The sequence below is a fragment of the Vanellus vanellus genome (assembly GCF_965231255.1).
Source record: "Vanellus vanellus genome assembly, chromosome: 21".
Classification (NCBI taxonomy): Eukaryota; Metazoa; Chordata; class Aves; order Charadriiformes; family Charadriidae; genus Vanellus; species Vanellus vanellus.
Window position 1 is genome coordinate 9,004,165 of NC_138926.1, and position 20,133 is coordinate 9,024,297.

The 20,133-nt window shown below is 59.2% G+C and overlaps 3 protein-coding genes across 3 annotated transcripts; 2 read left to right on the top strand and 1 right to left on the bottom strand.

The window, feature by feature from the left end:
• Positions 1-2,065: 2,065 nt before the first annotated feature.
• Positions 2,066-2,740, bottom strand: CLDN25 (claudin 25; the record flags this gene model as incomplete). The annotated part of the gene is made up of 1 exon (XM_082493770.1): positions 2,066-2,740. The coding sequence occupies one exon, from the start codon at positions 2,738-2,740 to the stop codon at positions 2,066-2,068; it is 675 nt and encodes a 224-aa protein (XP_082349896.1).
• A 2,099-nt stretch (positions 2,741-4,839) lies between these two features.
• LOC309680222 (G protein-activated inward rectifier potassium channel 4-like) lies at positions 4,840-6,951 on the top strand (the record flags this gene model as incomplete). The annotated part of the gene is made up of 3 exons (XM_082493768.1): positions 4,840-5,013; positions 5,121-6,291; positions 6,477-6,951. The coding sequence occupies 3 exons, from the start codon at positions 4,840-4,842 to the stop codon at positions 6,818-6,820; spliced, it is 1,689 nt and encodes a 562-aa protein (XP_082349894.1). The 3' UTR covers positions 6,821-6,951.
• A 973-nt stretch (positions 6,952-7,924) lies between these two features.
• UBE4A (ubiquitination factor E4A) lies at positions 7,925-19,942 on the top strand. Its single transcript, XM_082493765.1, has 19 exons — positions 7,925-8,128; positions 8,248-8,424; positions 9,060-9,172; positions 9,752-9,904; positions 10,035-10,194; positions 10,385-10,587; positions 10,811-11,002; positions 11,907-12,240; positions 12,367-12,493; positions 13,593-13,900; positions 14,795-14,927; positions 15,959-16,146; positions 16,569-16,669; positions 16,807-16,920; positions 17,950-18,124; positions 18,247-18,427; positions 18,704-18,851; positions 19,095-19,252; positions 19,395-19,942. Exons 1-19 carry the CDS (start codon positions 8,008-8,010, stop codon positions 19,531-19,533), a joined length of 3,225 nt encoding a protein of 1,074 aa, XP_082349891.1. The 5' UTR covers positions 7,925-8,007; the 3' UTR covers positions 19,534-19,942.
• Positions 19,943-20,133: the final 191 nt, after the last annotated feature.

The following is a 20,133-nucleotide window of genomic DNA, read 5'->3' on the forward strand; positions in this document are numbered from 1 at the left end:
AAACGAGACAGGTGTCTGTAGGACTTGTTCCTGGTGCCAGATGTGTTGTAATTAGCAGAGCTGCCTTCGAGCGGGGGTTGTCAGCACGGTCCTACCGCGCTGCGGGTGTGTGTTTCCCCCTTGTTTAGGAACGAACGGCTCCTGCGGGAGCATCTCACCTTCTCCCCATAGCATTACGGTACAGCAGAAGCGCCATTGTCCGTGGGCGCTTGGGCGCCCGTGTCCAAGCAGAGCCGTGCCTATTCCCGGGAACGGGATGCCGCAGGGCTGTGGCTGCTGCATTTTCCCCTTTTTTCTCCGTTGTGGTGACAGGGGGTGGCAGGGTGACACCTCCAACTCACTGACTGTGACCGCCATGACTGGCAGCGGTCCCCTTCGCAGTGACCCGCGCTGGGTGCCTGCACACCCCTCCCAGCCAGCAGCCCACTCACAATTCCTGGACAGGTTTGGCAACGTAGTTGTGTCCTTCTGACTCGCCGGTGAGTAGGATGTGGTTTGGGGAGAGGATCCTGGATTAGGAGAATCCGGTTGCTCTGACCGTCATGGGACAGTAGCTTTGCCCCGTTCTTTGTGCTGCTGCCAGAAAGTGAAATATCCAAGCCCTGTTTTTAAAAACAAACAAACAAAAAAAAAGAACTAGCAGAGACTTCTCGCGAGCACAGCTTGGTGCTGGGGAAGTCGCAATCTGTGGCTGGTGAGGGGGAGGGAGGAGTGACCTGCAGATGGACACCTTTGCATGGCACTGTGTTCCCCCCCTTTCCCCAGGACGCGGGTGATGGGCCACAGCCAGAACAGACTCTGCTCTCTGGTGGGTCAGAGCTCCCGAGGGGGGAGCATGGCGGGAAAGCCATGTGTGCCAGCCAAGAGTGCCGCCCCCCATTGTATCCCTCTTCATGTTCCCCAGGCGGGACCGAGCACCCCCTCTCCCCTCCTCGCTCTCTGCCACGAGCCTGGCAACGCCAGAAACCCCTGGGAGAATCCCTTTACCCACTCCCTTTCCCTGCTCCTTCCCCTCAGCCTCAGCGGAGCGAAGGGCAGGTTTCACAAGGGGCTCGAGGGGGGGGGGGGGGGGGGAAGGCGGACTTTGCTTCCCCCGGGAATGCCATTGGCATCTGGGGGCTTCCTCGAGTTCAGTCACGCGCCCACGGCTCGCAGCCCACAGGGATTAGACCGGGGCTGAACTCAGCTGTGAACCGGTGCTGCAGCAGCGCGCTGGCTCCTGGTAACCCAGCCTGATGTTCCCTGCCGTGGGGCACACGGAGGCACACAGCAGCCCTCGCTTCTGCAGCTGCGTCAGGGAAATGGGGGAGAAACAGCGGAGGAGACATGCAGACCACTGCTCTGGCCTCTCGTGTGCAGGTGAATGATGCAGCAGAGGAGCTTTCTGCCCGAAGGGCTGTGGCACGCTTCGGGCTGCGATTGCCGCCACAGTCATGGGAAGATGAGGCTGCTGCAGGGGGTGCAGCCACTGGCATCCTGCCTTGGCAGCGGGAGCATCCCTCCTCCTCCCGCTCCCCCGTGTTTCCCACCTTTCTCTCTTTCCCCCCCCCACCTTCAGACAGACCAAAGCATCATCAGAGCAGCAGCACTGCCTGTTGCCGCTCCCACCCTTCACCCTCACCGGTGCTGCGCCTGCTGTGAGATGCAGCCGTGGTCCAGAGCACAGAAACACGCTGCCGAAGGCTATGATGATTTATTGAGAATACATCGGAGCCACACGGACATGCAAGGAATGAACTGCTGCTGCTGCGCTGGCGTGTTGCTGTGAGCCACTGCTGACCAGGCTGCGGGGGATCGGCAGGGGATGTTCCTGCAGCGGCGTCCATCAGCAATGCGACCACCGACGTCACCACGAGTACAGAGTGCTGCCCGCTGCTCGGCCTCGGTGCCGCTCGGGAAAAGCTGTTGGTCCTTGAAAGAGAAAAAGCGAAGCAGACACACAGGGGAAGGGGAAAAAATCTGTAGGGTGGCTGGAGGTGTTAGCGAATCCTCCTGTGGGACAGGCAGGAGCCGTCCCCGCGGTGGGCTGAGCTGGCAGGCGCGCGGGGCACAGTGTCCTGAGTCCCTAGATGACCAGGTCTGCATTTTTGGGGTGCAGGAGGTGGCCCCTGGCTGGGGCCCGGGCGGTGGGGGGCTGGTGGCAGACAGGGGCCGGTGGCGTTGGTGTGCTTGTGGGGCGGGCGCTGCAGGCAAGGAGCAGCCCGCCAGCGGCGAGGAAGGCTCCGGCAAACCACCCCAGGAAGGTGGCCTCCCCAAATTCCCAGCGGGGGACGATGTCGGGGACGGTGTCATCCCAGAAGTCGAGGACGGTGTTGTAGGCGACCCAGGAGACCGGCGCCAGAGTGGCCATCCCCGCCGTGCCAAAGGCCGCTCCGCCGGCGAGCAGCAGCCGCCGCTTCAGGCCGGGTTTGTCCTGGCAGGGCGTCCAGCCCTCCAGCCCTGGGGCGGCCAGCAGGGCGGCCAGCAGCCCCAGCCCGTTGGAGAGGCACATGAGGAGGCGGGAGACGCGCAGCTCGGGGGGCAGTGCCAGGAAGGAGCCGTGGGGCTGGCACTCCACCACCCCCTCCTCCTGAGTGATGCAGACGTGCCACAGCCCCATGGTCCACACCTCCAGCTCGTTCAGCTCCAGGTTGAGGTTCTTCCAGAGTGGCACGATGGTGGTGACGCAGGAGGAGACCCACCCCAGGAGGGCCAGCAGCATCCCCCCTGCCTGCGCCTTCACCCGCCAGCTCCCGGCCATGCTAACGCCGCCCGCTGACCTGCGCCCCGGGCCCAGAGAAGCCGCCCCGAGCAGCAGCCGCCCTCATTAACGCTTGTGGAGCAGTGTCCACCCTGCTGCCGGCCGCGTCTGCGCTCGGGACAGCGGATTCGAGCCTGTTCCTCCACCGCTGGGGTGTGGCCACCAGCCTTTCCCAGCCGGTGTTGGTTTTTCCACGCTGAAAGGGAAGCGCGCCCGGCTCGGCAGGAGCAGCTGGGCGCATCCCCGCCAAGCCTGCAGCCACAGTCCCGCTGCTGCCTCACCACGCACGGCAGGGTTAAACCCAAGCATGCAAATCCTCTGAGCCTCGGCCACCCCGAAGCGAAGCAGGAGCCTTGGCAGGGAAAGCAGCTCTGGGCAGTGCCGGCTGCAGCCGGGGAGGGGACCCTGGGCAGGATGCGGGATTGTGGCAGTGGGATGCAGGATGCGGGATGTGGGATGCAGTGAGCCATCATCAGGCTCTTCTCAGGAGGGTTTGAGGCATCGACCCTCGTTTAGTCATGAAATAAATACACCAAGGAGATTTTGAGCGCTGCGTCAAGGATGGGGACAGCGAGGGAGGCTGTGCCTTCGCCTGCCACACACAGATGGGCACCAACCACCCTGTCCCGCACCCAGGGGACACAGTTCTTGGGGCAAACTCTTGCCTGGGAGGAGATGTCCTGCTGGGAAAAAAAAAAAAATCAACAAACCAAAAGATGGGGGGAAAGGCCGGGCCATGCCGTCAGGGAAATCCCAACTCTGTGCTGGCGCTGGGCTCCCATCCGCCCCCGCCTGTGTCCCCTCCGCGGGGTCCAGCTTGCAGATTCATCTTCCCCGGGAGATTAGTGACTAATCTCTCCTTCATCTGCCGTCTTTCTTATCAAGGGGGCGCCGGGGGCCAGGCTGGTAAATTACTGAGCCCTCCTGGCACCAGGGGTCCAGCCGCGGGGGGGACCATCGCAGGGGGTCCCCAGAGGAGGGGGCGCGGAAGCATGGAGCACATTCAGCCCGCAGCACCCACTGGGCAGGAGAGGGGGGACCTCTTCCAGCCCACACTGACGGCTCCATCCCCAGGAGCAGACGGGGAGCATCATCCCCAGGGCAAGAGCAGGGAAAGCCACTGGGAAACCCCTCCGGCCCCCAGGAGGGTGCCTGCTCCTTCCGATTAAATCGTCCTGAGGTAATTGTGCCTGTCATTGGGACAGATTAACGGGTGACCTTCTGCCACCGGAGCAGGATTAACGGCCGCCACTGAGATCCCTTTCCTTCCTTCTTCCTTCCTTCTTCCTTCCCACCGGCCACAGCAGTGCAGCCCGGCGCAGGATTCCCGTCCACTGCCAGTGGGAAGATGCCTGACGGCGGTTGGGGCACGACGGGAGCCGGGAGCCAACAACGACGTCTGCCGGCCCGGCAGCTGCTCCGCCTGGACATGAGGTGGGTGTCCCCGCACCCGGGGCTGGAGAGATGCCCGGAGGCCCACAGCCTCCATCCCTGCCCCGAGGAGCACCAGTCCTGCCACTTCGCAGAGGCAGGGGATGCTCAGAGGAGGGCAGCAAGCCCACATCCCCATCCCTCTCCCAGTGGGTCATTGCTCTCCAGGGGGCATTTCCGGGACCATGACCTCCCACCACATCTCCCCACGGGATCTGGCTGTTCTCAGCCCGTCTCCAGGTGCCCAGTTCTGGGGGCTGCCGCTCCAGTGCGGGCTGTCATCCCTCCTGTTCCCGGGGCCACCCGGTCCAGCTTGGAGCTCATTAGCGACCTGCCAATTAGGGCCAGGCCTCGGGAAGAGCACGGAGTGCAGCTATGGGCCATCACCTGGAGCTTGCCCACTGCCGGGGCTGCGCCCCGCCGCAGGTGGCCACCTCCTTCCCCAGTCTCTGCAATGCAATTATGGCTCCTAATGGGCTTAGCCATCTGCTGCCAGCTGGTAGCCGCCCCAGCACGGTACTGTGGCTGCCAGGCAAGGGGAGCCCCACCGGATCCCAACCTATAGGGATGGGGAGAGGGCCCGGAGCCTCCAAAACAGCCCCTGCTCTGTGTCCCCACAGCAGGACCCCGCGCCCAGCCCGGGGCTGAGCCCCCGCCCCGGCACCGCCATGGTGCTCCCCTGTGCCCGCGACGGCGGCAGCGGTGACCGGCTGGCGCCCGAGGAGTCCCGCGGCCGCAGCAACTCCATCCCGCCAGCGCAGACCCCCACTGCCAAGCACATGCTGGCGTACCTGCCCCGGCCACCCACCGACACCAGCCGGTACGGCACCTTCCCCCAGAAGGTATGGCTCGTGCGGGGGCTCGCGGGCATCCTCTGGCAGGGATGCTGCCAGGCGGTGGTGGTTGTCGGAGGCCATTTCTCACTGATGGGCTCCTTTCCACCCTGCAGCCTGAACCGCCGACCGCCCCCGGGGTGCTGGGGGAGGACGGCTGGCAGCAAGCCAGCGCCGCCGCTGCCAAGAGAAGCACCCTGATGCCAAACTACCCGTCCCCACACCGCCGTGGTGCCAGCATCATCCCCGGTCAGCCGTCCCTGCTGGCGAGCAGCAGCAGCCTGGCCGCTCCGCAGCCAACTGGCGAGTCCTCCCGCTGCCCCTCAGCCACTCGCTGGTACCCGCTGCAGGCGCTGAGCGTGCCCAGCATCCCCAGCTCAGCCCGCGGCAAGACCTTTGCCCGCAGCTCTGCTGCCTCCTCCCTGGAGGGGCTGCAGAGCCGGCGCTGCAAGCTGCTGGAGGAGGACGGCCCTGTGGTCCAGGCCGGCAAGCGGCAGCGGCAGCGCTATGTGACCAAGGTGGGCAAGTGCCAGGTGAACCTGGGCAACATCCAGGAGAAGAAGCGGTTTCTCTCAGACATCTTCACCACCATCGTGGACCTCAAGTACCGATGGTTCCTCTTCGTCTTCATGATGTGCTACATCGTCACCTGGGTGGTCTTCGGCACTGTCTACTTCTTGGATGCCTGGGCGCGGGGCGACATGGAGCACCGGGGCGATCCTCAGTGGCAGGCCTGCATCGAGAATGTGGACGGCTTCATCTCAGCCTTGCTGTTCTCCGTGGAAAGCCAGCGCACCATCGGCTATGGCTCCCGGATGGTGACGTCCAACTGCGCCGAGGGCGTCATCTTGCTGATGGCGCAGTCCATCGTGGGCTCCATGATCGATGCCCTAATGGTGGGCTGCATGTTCGTCAAGATCTCCCGGCCCAAGAAGCGTGCCCAGACCCTCATCTTCAGCAAGAATTGCGTCATCTCCCGCCGTGATGAGCAGCTCTGCCTGATGTTCCGCGTGGGGGACCTGAGGGACAGCCACATGGTGGATGCCAAGATCCGGGCCAAGCTGATCAAGTCGCGGCAGACAGCCGAGGGGGAGTTCATCCCACTGGAGCAGTCGGAGCTGAACCTGGGCTACGACACAGGGGAGGACCGCCTGTTCCTGGTGGAGCCCCAGATCATCTGTCACGTCATCGACCGCCGCAGCCCCTTCTGGGACATGTCAGCTGAGTCGCTGCGCCGGGAGCAGTTCGAGATCATCATCATCCTGGAGGGCATCGTGGAGGCCACAGGTGAGGGGGCCCCGGGGGGCGTGGGGAGGGGATGGGGGCAGTGTCCTGGTGAGGGCTGCCCAGGGCCGCAACTGGCCATGGGTGACCTGGGGCTGGGAGCCCCCGTTAGGCGGCGCGGTGGGTTGTCGCGGTGCCCTGGTGCTCTGCCCGCTACCAGCAGTGGCTCAGGCATTATCTCGGGGCAGGAATGACGTGCCAAGCCCGTACCTCGTACACAGAGGACGAGATCCTCTGGGGGTACCGCTTCGAGCCCTGCATGTCCCTGGAGAAGGGCGCCTTCCGCGTGGACTACAGCCGCTTTGAGATGACCTTTGAGGTGCAGACGCCGGCGGCCAGCGCCAAGGAGCTGCAAGAGCTGCAGGAGCAGCAGGCGGTCTCCACGCTCAGCCTCTGCTGGGACCACCTCCTGCAGACCCGCGCCCCACCGGGGGACTGGCACAGCCATCACACTCCCACTGGGCTCGGTGTCCCCAGCAGCGCGGCCGAGGGCGGCCAGGACAAGATGCCAGAGCCGGAGGCCACCACCTGAGCCGCTCCTGGGATGCCTGGCGGGGGGTGCCTGGCGGAGAGTCCCGCGCCAACAGTGCCATAGCCCACCCTGCGCCCGCAGCATCACTCCTGTGCGGCTGTTGTGTTGTGGGAGGAACATGGGGTGCAAACAGTGGGTGATGGATGGCCCTTCATTAAACACCACAAAACTAACGAGCAGTGACTGTTCTGTGTCTGCAACACCCCTCAGTGACACACAGCCCCCACACACGTGCACACAGTGTTGCCTCCAGCATGGCAGGACCAACACCGGCACGGAGCTGTTGGAGTGGGGCCAGAGGAGGCCCCGGAGATGCTGCCAGGGCTGGAGCCCCTCTGCTGGGAGGACAGGCTGGGAGAGCTGAGGGGGTTCAGCCTGAAGAAGAGAAGGCTCTGGGGAGACCTTAGAGCCCCTTCCAGCCCCACACATTGCCCCACACATTGCCCCACACTGCCCTTAAACTGCCCCCCCCATTTCCCCAGCCCTCCCCCCGAGAAACGGTCCCCAGGGCGGGGGGGGGGGGGGGGGGGGGCGGGCGCGACACACAGACACCCCCACACCGTCTGTATTTATGGCTGTTTCTGGGTTTTTTTGTTTGTTTGTTTCACAGGCCAATGTATGTGTAAATTAAGTAGGGGAGGAGGAAAAAGCTTTTTAAAAAAATTACATGTGCTTTCCTTTTTTTTTTAATGCAAGCGGAAACAGGTGTTTGTATATGCAAATCAGCAATGAACAACCTACATAGTAATTGTTCAAGTCACCTAAAATTAATCTAATTTACATATTAATAAGTTTATTTACATATTATTGATATTAAATTGCCCTGGACCCCCCCCAGCTCGGTCGTTCCGCGGGGCGGGGCGCCCCCCTCCCGCCCCCCCATACACACAGACACACACGCAGACGCGGGTGCTCGTGTCTGTGTGTCCCTGCCCGGTCCGCGTCCGCCTGTCCGTGTACCTCTGCTCCCGCGGGACGGGGCGGGGCGAGGCCGCGCCTCTCGCTCCTCCCCGCCTCCAGGGGCCGCTGCCGCCCGCCCGCCAGCCCCTGCAGAGCGCCTGCCTTCCGGCGCGCCGCGATGACGCATTTCCTGCGTGCCGCCGTGCTACGGGGGAGGCGAGCGCGGCGGTCCCGTCCCGTCTCATCCCGTCCCGTTCCGTGCCCGCATGGCGCGGCGCTGAGGGGCCATGACCGACCAGGAGAACAACAACAGCATCTCTGGCAACCCCTTCGCCGCCCTCTTCGGCTCCCTCGCCGACGCCAAGCACTTCGCCGCCGGCCAGCAGCAGCGGCGGCGGCCGCCGGCAGGTACGGGGGGGGGGGGGCAGGGCAGGTGCGGGGGGGGGGGGGGGGGCGTCGGCGGGTCTCCTTCTCTCTCCCCCTCTCCCCTCCGCCACCGCGGGCGCTGAGCCGGCCGGGCCTTGCAGGCGAGGAAGCGGCGGCCGGGCAGGATGACTCGGACAACAGCGTCTCGGAGAGCCTGGAGGAGTGCGAGCTGTCGGCGGCGGCGGTGAGCCGCGCCTTCCGCTGCCAGCGGGAGCTCTGCCAGCAGCTCAACACCAACCACATGCTCCAGCGCATCTTCCTCATCACTCTCGACAACAGTGAGTGCGGGGGGGCACCGGGCACCCGCTAGGGCAGCGCGGGGAGTGCGTTGGGGGGGCGGGCGGTGGGACCGGGGTGAGCGCCGCTCCCCAACGGCTCTGGGACCCTGCACTGGGGCGGGATCGCTCCCTCGTACCCTCAGCCCGGGCTCTCACAGGCTCCTGGGCTCAAGGAGAATTTCTGGGTGGTGATAAGGGGCTCCAGCACGCTCACGCCACTCCCCGTGGCCCTCAGAGCCTTAAGAGACAGCCCATTACTGCTGCGGGTGTTCACAGAGCTGCATCTTACACGTTTTCAGTACTGCTGTGACCAAACACGGCAGAAAAGTGCTAACCCTAAAATACAGACAGGGCAAAAAGAAGCTCTCTGTTAATAGATGCTGTCCCCTTTGAATTATGGTTTTTAAATGGAGTTGTTATCATTCTTTGCAAGTTATAATGGAACCCAGAAATTCCTCAGGACCCCCCAGACTGCCCCACATTCTGCCACAGGCCCCCCCAAAGGACCCCTTGGCCCCCCAAGCTGTAGGGGAACACTGAGACGGGGGAGGCATCACAGGCAGGGCTCTGCCCACTCGTTGCGCTGCCCGCCGGCGCCTTCCCCCTGGGTTTGGGCAGAACTGGGCTGTTCCCAGGTGATCCCAGCATGAAGAGCGGGAATGGGATCCCGGCGCGCTGTGTATACCTGGAGGAGATGGCTGCCGACCTGGATGAGCAGGACTGGCTGGACATGGACAACATCGAGCAGGTAGGGCCACCCACCCCGGGCGTCCCACTTGCTGTGGGGATGGGGACAGAATTTATTTCCTCGCAAAAAGCCTGTTGGCTAAAGCCGAGCATGGAGCTGCTGGCTGTGGCGCCGCTGGAAGCGGCCATGAGGGTTTTGGGGTAGGAGGCTGGAAAAGGTTTCTAATGTGCTGCTGGGAGCCCCTCCTCTTCCTGGGGGCTGCGGAAGATTCAGCCGGGGATGGGGAGGGAGACAAACCAGCCTAGATGGGGTGTGAGGGAGGGATTTGGGGGCAGAGGCTGCTAGCAGCGAAGTAGCATGTTACTGCACACGCTCAGCTGCGTTTGCAGTCATGTTAGTTGTTCCTGATGGGTTTCTTGGAGGAAATCACTTCTGTCAGGGCTGCAGGGGCTCTGCTAGGGGCCTGGAGAAACTGATTTGCCGGAGGGTCTGGGTGTAGTGCTGGTACCTAACAAGCCATAGAGAGAGCGCTCTTCCCAGCAGTGATTCAGCCTGTGGTGACACAGGGCTGCTTTTTGGGGGGGGAGTGTCCCTCTGCTGGGGCCGTTTCACTTCCCGCCTGTTTCTGTTGGTGCCCAGGCCCTGTTCACCCGCTTGCTACTGCAGGATCCAGGGAACCACCTGATTTACATGACCTCCACCAGCACACAGAACCTCTCCGCCGACCGGGACGCAGGGGAGAGGCAGATTCTGCGCTACCTCTATGCCTGCTTCCAGAGGGCAAGAGAAGAGGTGGGCAGGGGCCTCGGAGGAAGGTGGCGGCTGTGTCGCCCAGCTTTCTGCTCTGGGATGACCGGGCTGAGGTTTTAACGGCCAGAAGTGGACTCTGGGGCCCCAGCTCCATCTCCTTCTCCTTGCGCAGATAACCAAGGTCCCAGAGAACCTGCTGCCCTTTGCCGTGCGCTGCCGGAACCTGACTGTGTCAAACACTCGCACTGTCCTTCTCACCCCAGAGATTTATGTCAACCAGAACGTGTACGAGCAGCTGGTGGACCTGATGCTGGAGGCGCTGAGAGGGGCGCGTAAGTGCAGCTGGGTTGTGCTGCTAGCTCAGTGCCACCAGGCTGCCCCTCACAGTAAAGCTTGCGGGGAGAAAGCTCTGGCTCCCTGCGCTGCTGGAAGGGAGGGCAGTGTTCTGGTCATGGTGTGCCAACATGTGCTGAGGTTCAGCTTTTGGAGGATAGCGAGTAACAGCCTTGCTTCCCTCCCTAGACTTTGAGGATGTGACCGAGTTTCTGGAGGAGGTCATCGAAGCCTTAACAACAGACGAGGAGGTGCGGACGTTTGGGGAGGTCATGGTTCCCGTGTTTGACGTCCTGTTGGGCAGAATCAAGGACCTGGACCTCTGCCAGATCCTGCTCTACACATACCTCGATATGCTTCTCTACTTCACAAAGCAGAAGGACATTGCAAAGGTGGGTGCCTCCACCTGAGCGAGAGCTCCTCGCCAGCTCTGCCCACAGGAGGGGTGTGAGGCCCAAGCTGCTGAGGCCAAAAGCTGCAGTACAGCACGGCAGCACCTGCATGAGTACTCTGACTCCTCCCCTGCTTTCAGGCAGCCTGTCCCAAACCCATCAGGGTGGGCGAGTTTTACCAGGCTTCGATGGCACTGGCAGCATGTCCTGCTGTTTCCCCTAGGTTTTGGCAGGCTACATCCAGCCCAAGGACCCCAGCAACGGACAGATGTACCAGAAGACTTTGCTTGGTGCCATTTTAAACATCTCCTGCTTGCTAAAGACACCTGGCGTCGTGGAGAACCACGGCTATTTTCTGAATCCATCCCGATCCAGCCCTCAAGAGATCAAAGTACAGGAATCCAACATCCACCAGGTGGGCTGCAGCATGATGGTCCTGCTTCCCCGTGTGGTTCAGGGCCTCTTTTAGCCTGAGGGTTAAAGCCTGGGGCTTTATCCCCCAGATACTGATGCCCGAGTTCCACTGCTGGCTCTTTACTAATCTGGCTTGGGCCTAAGTGAGTCTCAGAACCGCTTTAGATTCCCCAGCTGTAAGAGGTGAACAGTTTTGCCTGCTTCCACGGGTTGTTGTAACCCGAGTCTCCCTGTTGAGCAGGTTGTGCTTTCTCACAGAAGTGGCCTGAGCTGTGGGAAGAGGGCAGGGTGGTGCTTGTGGAACACACACCAGCACCAGAGCCTGAGGTGAAGGTAGTCTACCTTAGGTGTTGTAACTGCCGGGAACTGGTTTTCAGTACCTGTCCTGTAATTAAAGTGCTAATTGACTCCTCAGCAGAGAAAGTGACAGTCAACATTTTCTCTCACTGTGAAAGTAAACAGCTTCCTCAGATGAGGAGTTTCCACAGGTAAGGAGTGGAGCACCAGAAAACAGGATATAAATACGGGAGCAAACCCGGCTGCGGAAGTGGTCACAGAGAGAGGCTTTCCCGGTCACGTGTTCTTTCAGGGTTGCTGTTGCTGCTAAAAATGTGTAAAGAATTTCGGGTTTACTCCCCATGGAAACAACTTGGTCTCGACTATGCTTTTGAGTACGTCCCTAAGTATCCTTTGCTGCCGGCCTCAGGATTTGACCAGCTCATCCCTGTGTGTCTGACGGGTGATTGATAGAGGCATCCTGGCTGTGCTTTCCTTTGTGAGCCCTGCCGTCCCAGAGCAAGCTGCAGGCTGGAGCCAGGAGAGCTCCGAGGGTGGAAATGACAGGAGCGGCAAAAAGAGCAATCCCACCAATGACTCCTCCAACCATGTCCTGTTTCCCGTGACAGTTCATGGCCCAGTTCCACGAGAAGATCTACCAGGTGCTGAAGAACCTGTTGCAGCTGTCTCCGGAGACGAAGCACAGGATTCTCTCCTGGCTGGGAAACTGCCTCCATGCGAATGCGGGCCGCACCAAAATTTGGGCTAACCAGATGCCGGAGCTCTTCTTCCAGATGTATGCCTCGGGTGCCTTCTTCCTCAACCTGGGAGCTGCCCTCCTGAAGCTGTGTCAGCCCTTCTGCAAACCAAAATCTCCAAGGCTGCTAACTTTTAACCCCACTTACTGTGCCCTGAAGGAGCTGAACGAGGAAGAGAGGAGGAGTAAGAACGTCCATATGAAAGGTAGGCCCATGCCTCGGGGGAGGAAGGGAATGGGAAAGGGGATCTCCTCGGGTCTGCACCCTCTTGAGCACCCTCCTCACCAGTGCTGCCGGGTGGGACTGGATGCAGAGGTGCTTTTCGTTCCAGGTTTGGAAAAGGAGACATGCTTGATACCTGCTCTGAGCGAGCAAGAGCCAGAGTTCGCAAACAGCTACAATCTGGTGACGGAAAACCTGGTGCTGACACAGTACACCCTTTACTTGGGGTTTCACAGGTAACTGCTCTGTCACTGCGCCCACCTGTCCTCTCCAAAGGCGCTCAGCTCACCAATGAAGCATGCGGCTTGGAGAGAGGGTTTGCGTGTCTAGGCTTACATCATGTGTGATGTGAGTAACGTGAATGCCCAAGCTGTAGGTACCAGGTCATTCCCAGTGCTGTTTTCCACCTGTGCACAGCCATGGAGACTGTCAGTAAATACTCAGAACACAGAGTAGGGCAGATGCACTGCCCAGTACCTCTTGCTGTGTGTTTTGGCTGATGTTTGAGCCTCAGGCTGACTGATTTTTGCAAAGGAACTTTGCCTGCTGGTGCTCACAGTCAATGTTGACAGTCCTACAGGCTCCACATTATTTAAGGAAACGTAACAGCACAGTGCTTGGTGTCCATGGGTCATGCAGTTCCCCCTCTCCTCGTCTCGCTTCTCTACTAGGAAGTGTCTCAGCGACAGAGCACCTGCTCGGTGCGAGTTCTCCCAGCTGCCCCAGCAAATGATTGTATGTATGTGCAGCAGAAAGGCGAGGTAGCTCTCCATTTCTAGGAAAGGATTTTCTGGACACCAGAATGCGCTATTTTACTCAGCTTCCCTCTGCGAATTGTTGCCTGGATACTGTGAGGTCACCGTTGCTCCAAGCACCGTTCCCTTCTGGTTTATTCTCTAAATATAGGAATAGATGAAAAAGTTATGCAAGTGGCTGGTTGCTGGGAAACTGGAAGCGTCACCTCACAGGCACCTCTTGGGCTTGCCATATCCCTGACCTCGGTAGCCTCAGGGGGCTTGCAGCCACACAGGCTTGTTGTCCGTGCCGCCACAGAGCACTTTGTAGTGGTTGCATGTTTACCAGGCCACTCCGCAGATGGCTGCGGTTCTTCAGTAAGGTCTGGTATCCTCCTAAGCCCTGCCTTGTGCTCTCCAAAGGCCTCCCATCCTGGCGCCCCAGGCACGCTACCTGCAGGAAATAGTTTAGGCTCAACTACGCAGAACAGTCTCTCGCAAGCTGGATAAAGTATCTGCTGACTTCAGTATTGCTTAGGCACCCTGTGCAGAACTCGCGTACGTCCCGTCTCACCTCCTCCTTGCCTTCTTTTCTGGGTAGGTTGCACGACCAGATGGTAAAGATAAACCAAAGCCTTCACCGCCTGCAAGTAGCATGGCGAGAAGCCCAGCAAAGCTCCAGCCCTGCTGCTGACAGCCTCAGGGAGCAGTTTGAGCGCCTGATGACCATCTATCTCTCCACCAAGACAGCGATGACGGAGCCACAGATGCTGCAGAACTGCCTGAACCTGCAGGTGTCCATGGCGGTTCTGCTGGTGCAGCTGGCCATGGGAAACCAGGGGACGGAGCCACTGGAGCTGACCTTCCCGCTGCCAGAGGTGGAAAACAGCGCCTTGGCCTACGTGCCAGGTGAAGCCGTTTGTCCTGCTGGCTGTCGGTTGGTTGGTCTGTTTGTCTGTGTGCCGCCCACAATTAACCGCCCAAGCCTCAAGCTGCTCACGTAACACTGCGTCTAGAGCGGCTACATGTGTCCTGCCTGGCTCCTTCAGGTGTTCGGAGCACCCAGATGTCCTCTGAGATGTTTACTGGTGCTCTGCCTTTGAAAGGAAGAGTGCCGGAGCGCATCAGGAAGTGCAGGGAGGGTCAGCCCCAGCTGCAGACACATCGGCAGCGAGGTCGGAGCTCCAAAAGCAAGCTGGGCCCTCCGAGTTTGCCTGACAGGCCAGTCCTAGTACCTTCTGCATAAGCGCTGGGAGAGCTGTCTAAGGAAGCACTTTCCATCCAGGGCAGGACACAGTGCTGTAGCTGATGGCATCTTTCTCCACCTAGAATATTCCCTCTGAAGAGGGTCACTGTACCATCTGGGGCTCGTTGAGGGGGCATACTTTGAGAGCGTTGATGCTGCTGACCTTCTAAAGATCCCACTGATGGCCAGTTGGCAGAGTTTCGCCAAATACCCTGTAGAATTACTATTCTCCCTATATACAAACCCTCCTTGCAGTTTCTGCTGTCTAGAGACTCTCTTCCCTTGAGCTTTTGTGTGTGACAGTGCGTAAGATCAGCAGGCGGCTGCTGAGTTTCACCCCGCAAGTGACCTGACTTTTGAGGGAGGTAAAGTGAATCCTGTGTGCTACAGGTTTCATCAGGCCAGGCATCCTTCACTACCGCAGTGGTGTTCTGATAGAGCTAGCGACTCCTGAGACTTGAATCGAATCAGGGCGACTGGGCAGAGCACAGGGGGAGGCTAGAAAAGGGCAATATGTGAGCTGCCCAAGGAGGAACTCGTGTAATCTCTGTTTGCAGAATTCTTTGCCGACAATCTGGGCGACTTCTTCATTTTCCTGCGGCGTTTCGCTGATGACATCTTGGAGACTTGCGCCGATTCCCTGGAGCATGTCCTTCACTTTGTTACTGTTTTTATGGGTGATGTGGAGAGGTACGTACAGCCCCAGCTGTCAGCCCTGGGTGTTTGCCTGCTGAACACCCAGAGGGGAGCAAGCAAGTTGAAACGGTCAGAGGTGTCTGGAGGTGGTGTTCAGACAGTAGTGGTGGGCTGATCTCTGTGGAGAAGCTGAATTCTGCCTGCAGGGGGCACAGGGAACAAGGGCCTGCCAAAGGACACAGGCTTCATGTGATGTACAAAGGAGGTTTGGTGTCTTAAGTACTTGTTTGGTCATACCGTGCAGGTGCCTGGTCAGCTAGAGACATTTTGGTACTTGTTAAAGGAGGCTGTTGGGAACAATCTGTTTGGAGTGTGCCTGTGAAGTCTGCTGTGGTAACTGGGCACTGAAGAAAACTGAGTAGTTTTATCGATCTTCATGATAAGACATTGCCACGTACACTATGTTTCTGCTGTTCCTTTGTTTATCCTTGCATGCGTAAATACAGCAAGCTCAGGGCGGTGGCAGGAGGAGACGGAGATTTCATGTGGTGGGCAGCTCCTGCTGGCCCTGGGAGATGGAGGCTGTAGCTCTTCCCTGGCAGCGCCCTGCGGCGTGACCGTGGGCAGGCACTTTGGCTTCTGCCCTGCATGTGCAGCAGACAAGAGTTGCCCCTTGCCTCAGTGGTCTGCCACGTACGGGACAGCAGGCTCTACAGGCAAAGCGCAGTGGGCTTGCAGGGTAAATAGGAAGCAGGTCACAGCTGGGAAGTGGCGGGTTTGCTTGGGAGCTACGGCTGACCAGCGAGGGCAGGCTGCGAGCAGAGCATGCTGCCGCGGAGGGTGGGAAGCAACAGCTTCCCCTCTGCCTGAGATGGCCCTGTGGGCACCAAGTGCATGCCTTCACCCTATGGCTCTGGCATTGAGAGCGAGCCACTGGGTGCCGGTGTTAGTTTTACATGGGGTCCGCAACAAGCGGGCACTCCTGCACAGATGGGCATGGCTCCTGGGCCATTTCCTGAATGGGTGGGTCCCTGCAGCCTGGCCCTCCTGCCATCATGGGTTTGTTCTTTTGTTTTTCCTTGCAGGATGAAAAATCCTCACCTGCGCGCCAAGCTGGCAGAGGTGTTGGAAGCTGTGATGCCTCACTTAGATCAGGCCCAGAACCCGCTCGTCTCAAGTGTGTTTCATCGCAAGCGAGTGTTCTGCTCTTACCAAAATGCTCCCCAGCTGGCTGAGGCGCTTATCAAAGTCTTTGTGGATATTGAGTTTACCGGTGAGCACGCAAAGGGAAAGGCTGTCTTCCTTCTGTAACATCTGCAGGGGGAGCATCTCCAGGATTTGAAGTACGTCAGTGAAAACAAATGGATGCATTTGTGCGTTGTTAAGCTGCTCAGCTGTGGTAGGCAGGTGGCATTCCAGCAAAGCGTCAGTCTTGCCAAACTTCTACCTTGAGCAGAACTGCATGTCTGGAAAGGGTAACCCCTGGAGCTCAAGCTTTTCAGCACGGCGGTGCTTATTATGGGTCCGCACCCGTCCTCGTCCACTGGGGGATCTCTTGCGCTGCTTTGAAATGGGGGGGCAGATGTCAGTTGCTTGTGCAGGAGCAGGATTTTTATTTCAAACAAGGTGTGTAAAGGAATGAACAGCCCCCACCTGTGCCTGCTGCCCACCTGAAATGTTCTTGCTCATGTCTAGGTGACCCGCACCAGTTTGAGCAGAAGTTTAACTACCGCCGTCCCATGTATCCCATCCTGAGGTACATGTGGGGCACGGATTCCTACCGGCAGAGCATCAAGGTGAGGCAAGAGACACATACATATGAGCGTAAGAGGCGCATACGTAAGCGTGTGTGCAGCTCGGTATGGAGCATGCGGGATTGTGTCCTGCTGTTGGGACCACGCCACAGCATTAACCCTTCTCTTGTTCCTCACAGGCTCTGGCTGATTATGCCTCGGAGAACCTGGAGGCAATGAATCCCCCTCTCTTCTTGCGCTTCCTGAACTTGCTGATGAACGATGCCATTTTCCTGTTGGACGAAGCCATACAGGTAGGGCTGAGGGCAGGGGTGGCCAGCAGCCCCTCGGCAGTGGTTCTGGCTCCTCTGAAGACAGCCAGGTGCAGTACTGACCTCCCAGCCCTAGTGCAGCATCAGCTTGCTGTGGTCCTGCCCACTGTGGGGTGGCTACTTGCAGGAACCGATTCCGGGGCGGTGAGCGATGCCCTGGGCAAAGGCAGAAGGTTGGGGGGGCCTGGGATGTGTCACATGGGGCACTCTCTGCCCTCCCCTTGCTCTCGGGAGGCAGGTCAGGACAAAGAGTGGCAAAGGGGCTTTTTCCAGATGCAGCATGAAGTGTGCTGGGGGAGCTGCGAGGAGATCTGCCTGTTGGTAATCTGGACACACTCAGCCTTTAAATGACTTCTCTGGGGTTTGATTATCGCATCCCCTTAGCCTTTCTGCCCATGTTGTATCCTGACAAAGGCCTTTTGCTTGCAGGCTGTCCCCCTTTGGGTTTACAAGGTGAGTGCTGGGTGAACTCGTGTCCCCAGTGAGTGGTGACTGTCTCTCTGCACCTTTCAGAGCTGCCCGTTACCACTGAAAAGGGTGGTTTTGGGGAGCTTTTACCTGCCAGGGAATTGGTTGTCTGGAGGCCGGCAGATAAGGAAGGTGATGTGGATATTGCCCGTCTGGTTTTGAACATTTAGGGACTTTTCTATGGTTTGCCATCCAAACAAATGAGTTGCCCAGAGAAGCTGTGGCTGCCCCATCCCTGGAGGTGTTCAAGGCCAGGTTGGACGGGGCTTGGAGCAACCTGGGCTGGTGGGAGGTGTCCCTGCCCAGGGCATGGGGATGGAATGAGATGGTCTTTAAGGTCCACCTCAACTTAAACCATTTTATGATTCTGTGTTTTGTGAAGCACCTGTGGTTCTGAGTGGCCTTTTCGAGCACTCGGTTGTACCTTTCACATCCAGAATTGGCCTCCATCAGCCCACAGCAGTGCCAAACGGGCCTGGCTGAGCCCTCGCTGCCCGTTTACCTGCCTGTTCTCCCAGCTGCTTCCCTGCTATGTCTTTGCAGTACCTCAGCAAGATTAAGGTTCAGCAGATTGAGAAGGACCGTGGTGAGTGGGACAGCCTGTCCCCGGAGGCTCGCCGCGAGAAGGAGTCGAGCCTGCAGATGTTTGGTCAGCTGGCGCGCTTCCACAACATCATGTCCAACGAGACCATCGGCACTCTGGCCTTCCTCACCTCTGGTAGGGAGAGCAGCCCTCCCTTCTGCCTGCCAGGGAGCGGGCAGGCATGAGCCGTGTTTCGGGGTGCTCGGAGCAGGAGGGGATCGCTGTGGAGCTCAGGGAACTGCTGGTTTCTCTTGCAGAAATTAAGTCCCTGTTCGTGCATCCTTTCCTGGCTGAGCGCATCATCTCCATGCTCAACTATTTCCTGCAACACCTGGTTGGCCCCAAAATGGGAGCTCTGAAAGTCAAGGATTTCAGCGAGTTTGACTTCAAGCCGCAGCAGCTCGTGTCTGACATCTGTACCATCTACCTAAACCTGGGGTAGGCAGCAAGGGAGGGCTGGCGTGTGGGATGGCAGGAGCCATCCTGGGGACAGGCTGGCTGGCAGAGCCCCACGCCCCCCTGCCCTGCGGGGCAGGAGCCTCCCCTCTGGAAACGGTGCTCATGGAATTGCTTGGAGAAATGCTTAATTACAGTCAAGCTTTTCTCTAGCTTTGAGTTCTCCACTGTGGTAATGCGGCTGCTGTGGGCACTACGTTTCGCAGCCCGATAACTCTGAGTTCTTATGCCTTTGCTCTCTTTTAACCTGTGGTCCAGGGATGAAGAAAACTTCTGTGCCACGGTGCCCAAGGACGGCCGCTCCTATTCACCGACGCTCTTTGCCCAGACCGTTCGGGTTCTGAAGAAAATCAACAAGCCTGGCAACATGATCGTGTCTTTCAGTAACCTGGCGGAGCGGATCAAGGTGAGAACGGGAGCAGATTTCAGCTCACAAAACAAGGTGGAACTGGTTCCTGGTGTCTTCCTCGCCCTGGGTCTCACCACCTCTTTGTGTGGAGCCAGATCTCTGGGGAGCAGGGGCTCAGGTGGGACAGCTGGGGGAGCTCCTTCAGCGCAGGCCTGGCAATGCTTTAGCTGCCATCTGGGAGCAAACCTGGTTTAGAAAGAAATGGGAGACAGAGTCTCTACAAGCAGCACCTGCCCGCAGTCTCTTGCAGACCGCCAGCAGCAGGAGGAGGAGACGTACGCGGATGCCTGCGATGAATTCCTGGATCCTATCATGAGCACTCTGATGTCAGACCCTGTGATTCTGCCCTCCTCCCGCGTCACTGTGGATCGGTCGACCATTGCCCGGCACCTCCTCAGGTACATAGTGCAGGCCCCGTGCCTGATGCTGTCTGGGCATCTGTTTTGCTTGTCCTGTGACTCTTCCTAGCCCACTGTTCTCTTTTTTTCATTTTTCACACTGGGACTGTCCAAATAACCGCCTCCATGCTTTGTCTTTCAGCGACCAGACAGATCCTTTCAATCGTAGCCCCCTCACTATGGACCAGATCAGACCAAACACCGAGCTCAAGGAGAAAATCCAGCAGTGGCTTGCAGAGAGGAAAAAGCAGAAGGAGGAGCTGGAGGACACACTGAACTGAAAGCAGGGGTCCTTCCCAAGACTACAATCGTTGGCGAGATAAATGCCTTGCAGGAGCTGGACCTGCAGAGCATCTGTGCAACACGCCACCTCCATCAGACTGCATTTAGTGTGTTGCCACCTCCAGAGTCTCCCCTGGCACCCTCCCTTCCACCCCCTCTGCTGCCTTTCCCCTTCAAGACTTGCTCTTTAATACTAAGACTTTCCACTGCACTACAGCTTCCAGCCTCTGCCTGGGGGGAGACCCTCTGCGTGGCCCCCGGCCCTCTGTTCCTTGTCCCTTGTGAGGCCGTGTTCTTTCCCAGCGACACCAACCCCCCCACCTCGTGTTCTGTTGCTGTGTTTAGACTGTCACCGAAAGTCTGATGTGAAAGCGTTGCCTCTGCAGCAGAGGCAGCTGATTACGCCAACTTGTGTGTGCCACGGGGTTTATTTCCCAAACGGTGGTTGGTAACGGAGGGGCCTTGGAATTAAATGCAGAGGTGATCTTACAGCTGGCGGAGCGCCGGGAGCGCGGAGCAGAGTCCCGTTGCCCGGTTGGGACGGTGGAGGGGCAGCGGCACTGCCCGGGTCTCGAACTCGCGGACCAGCGCTCTTCCCC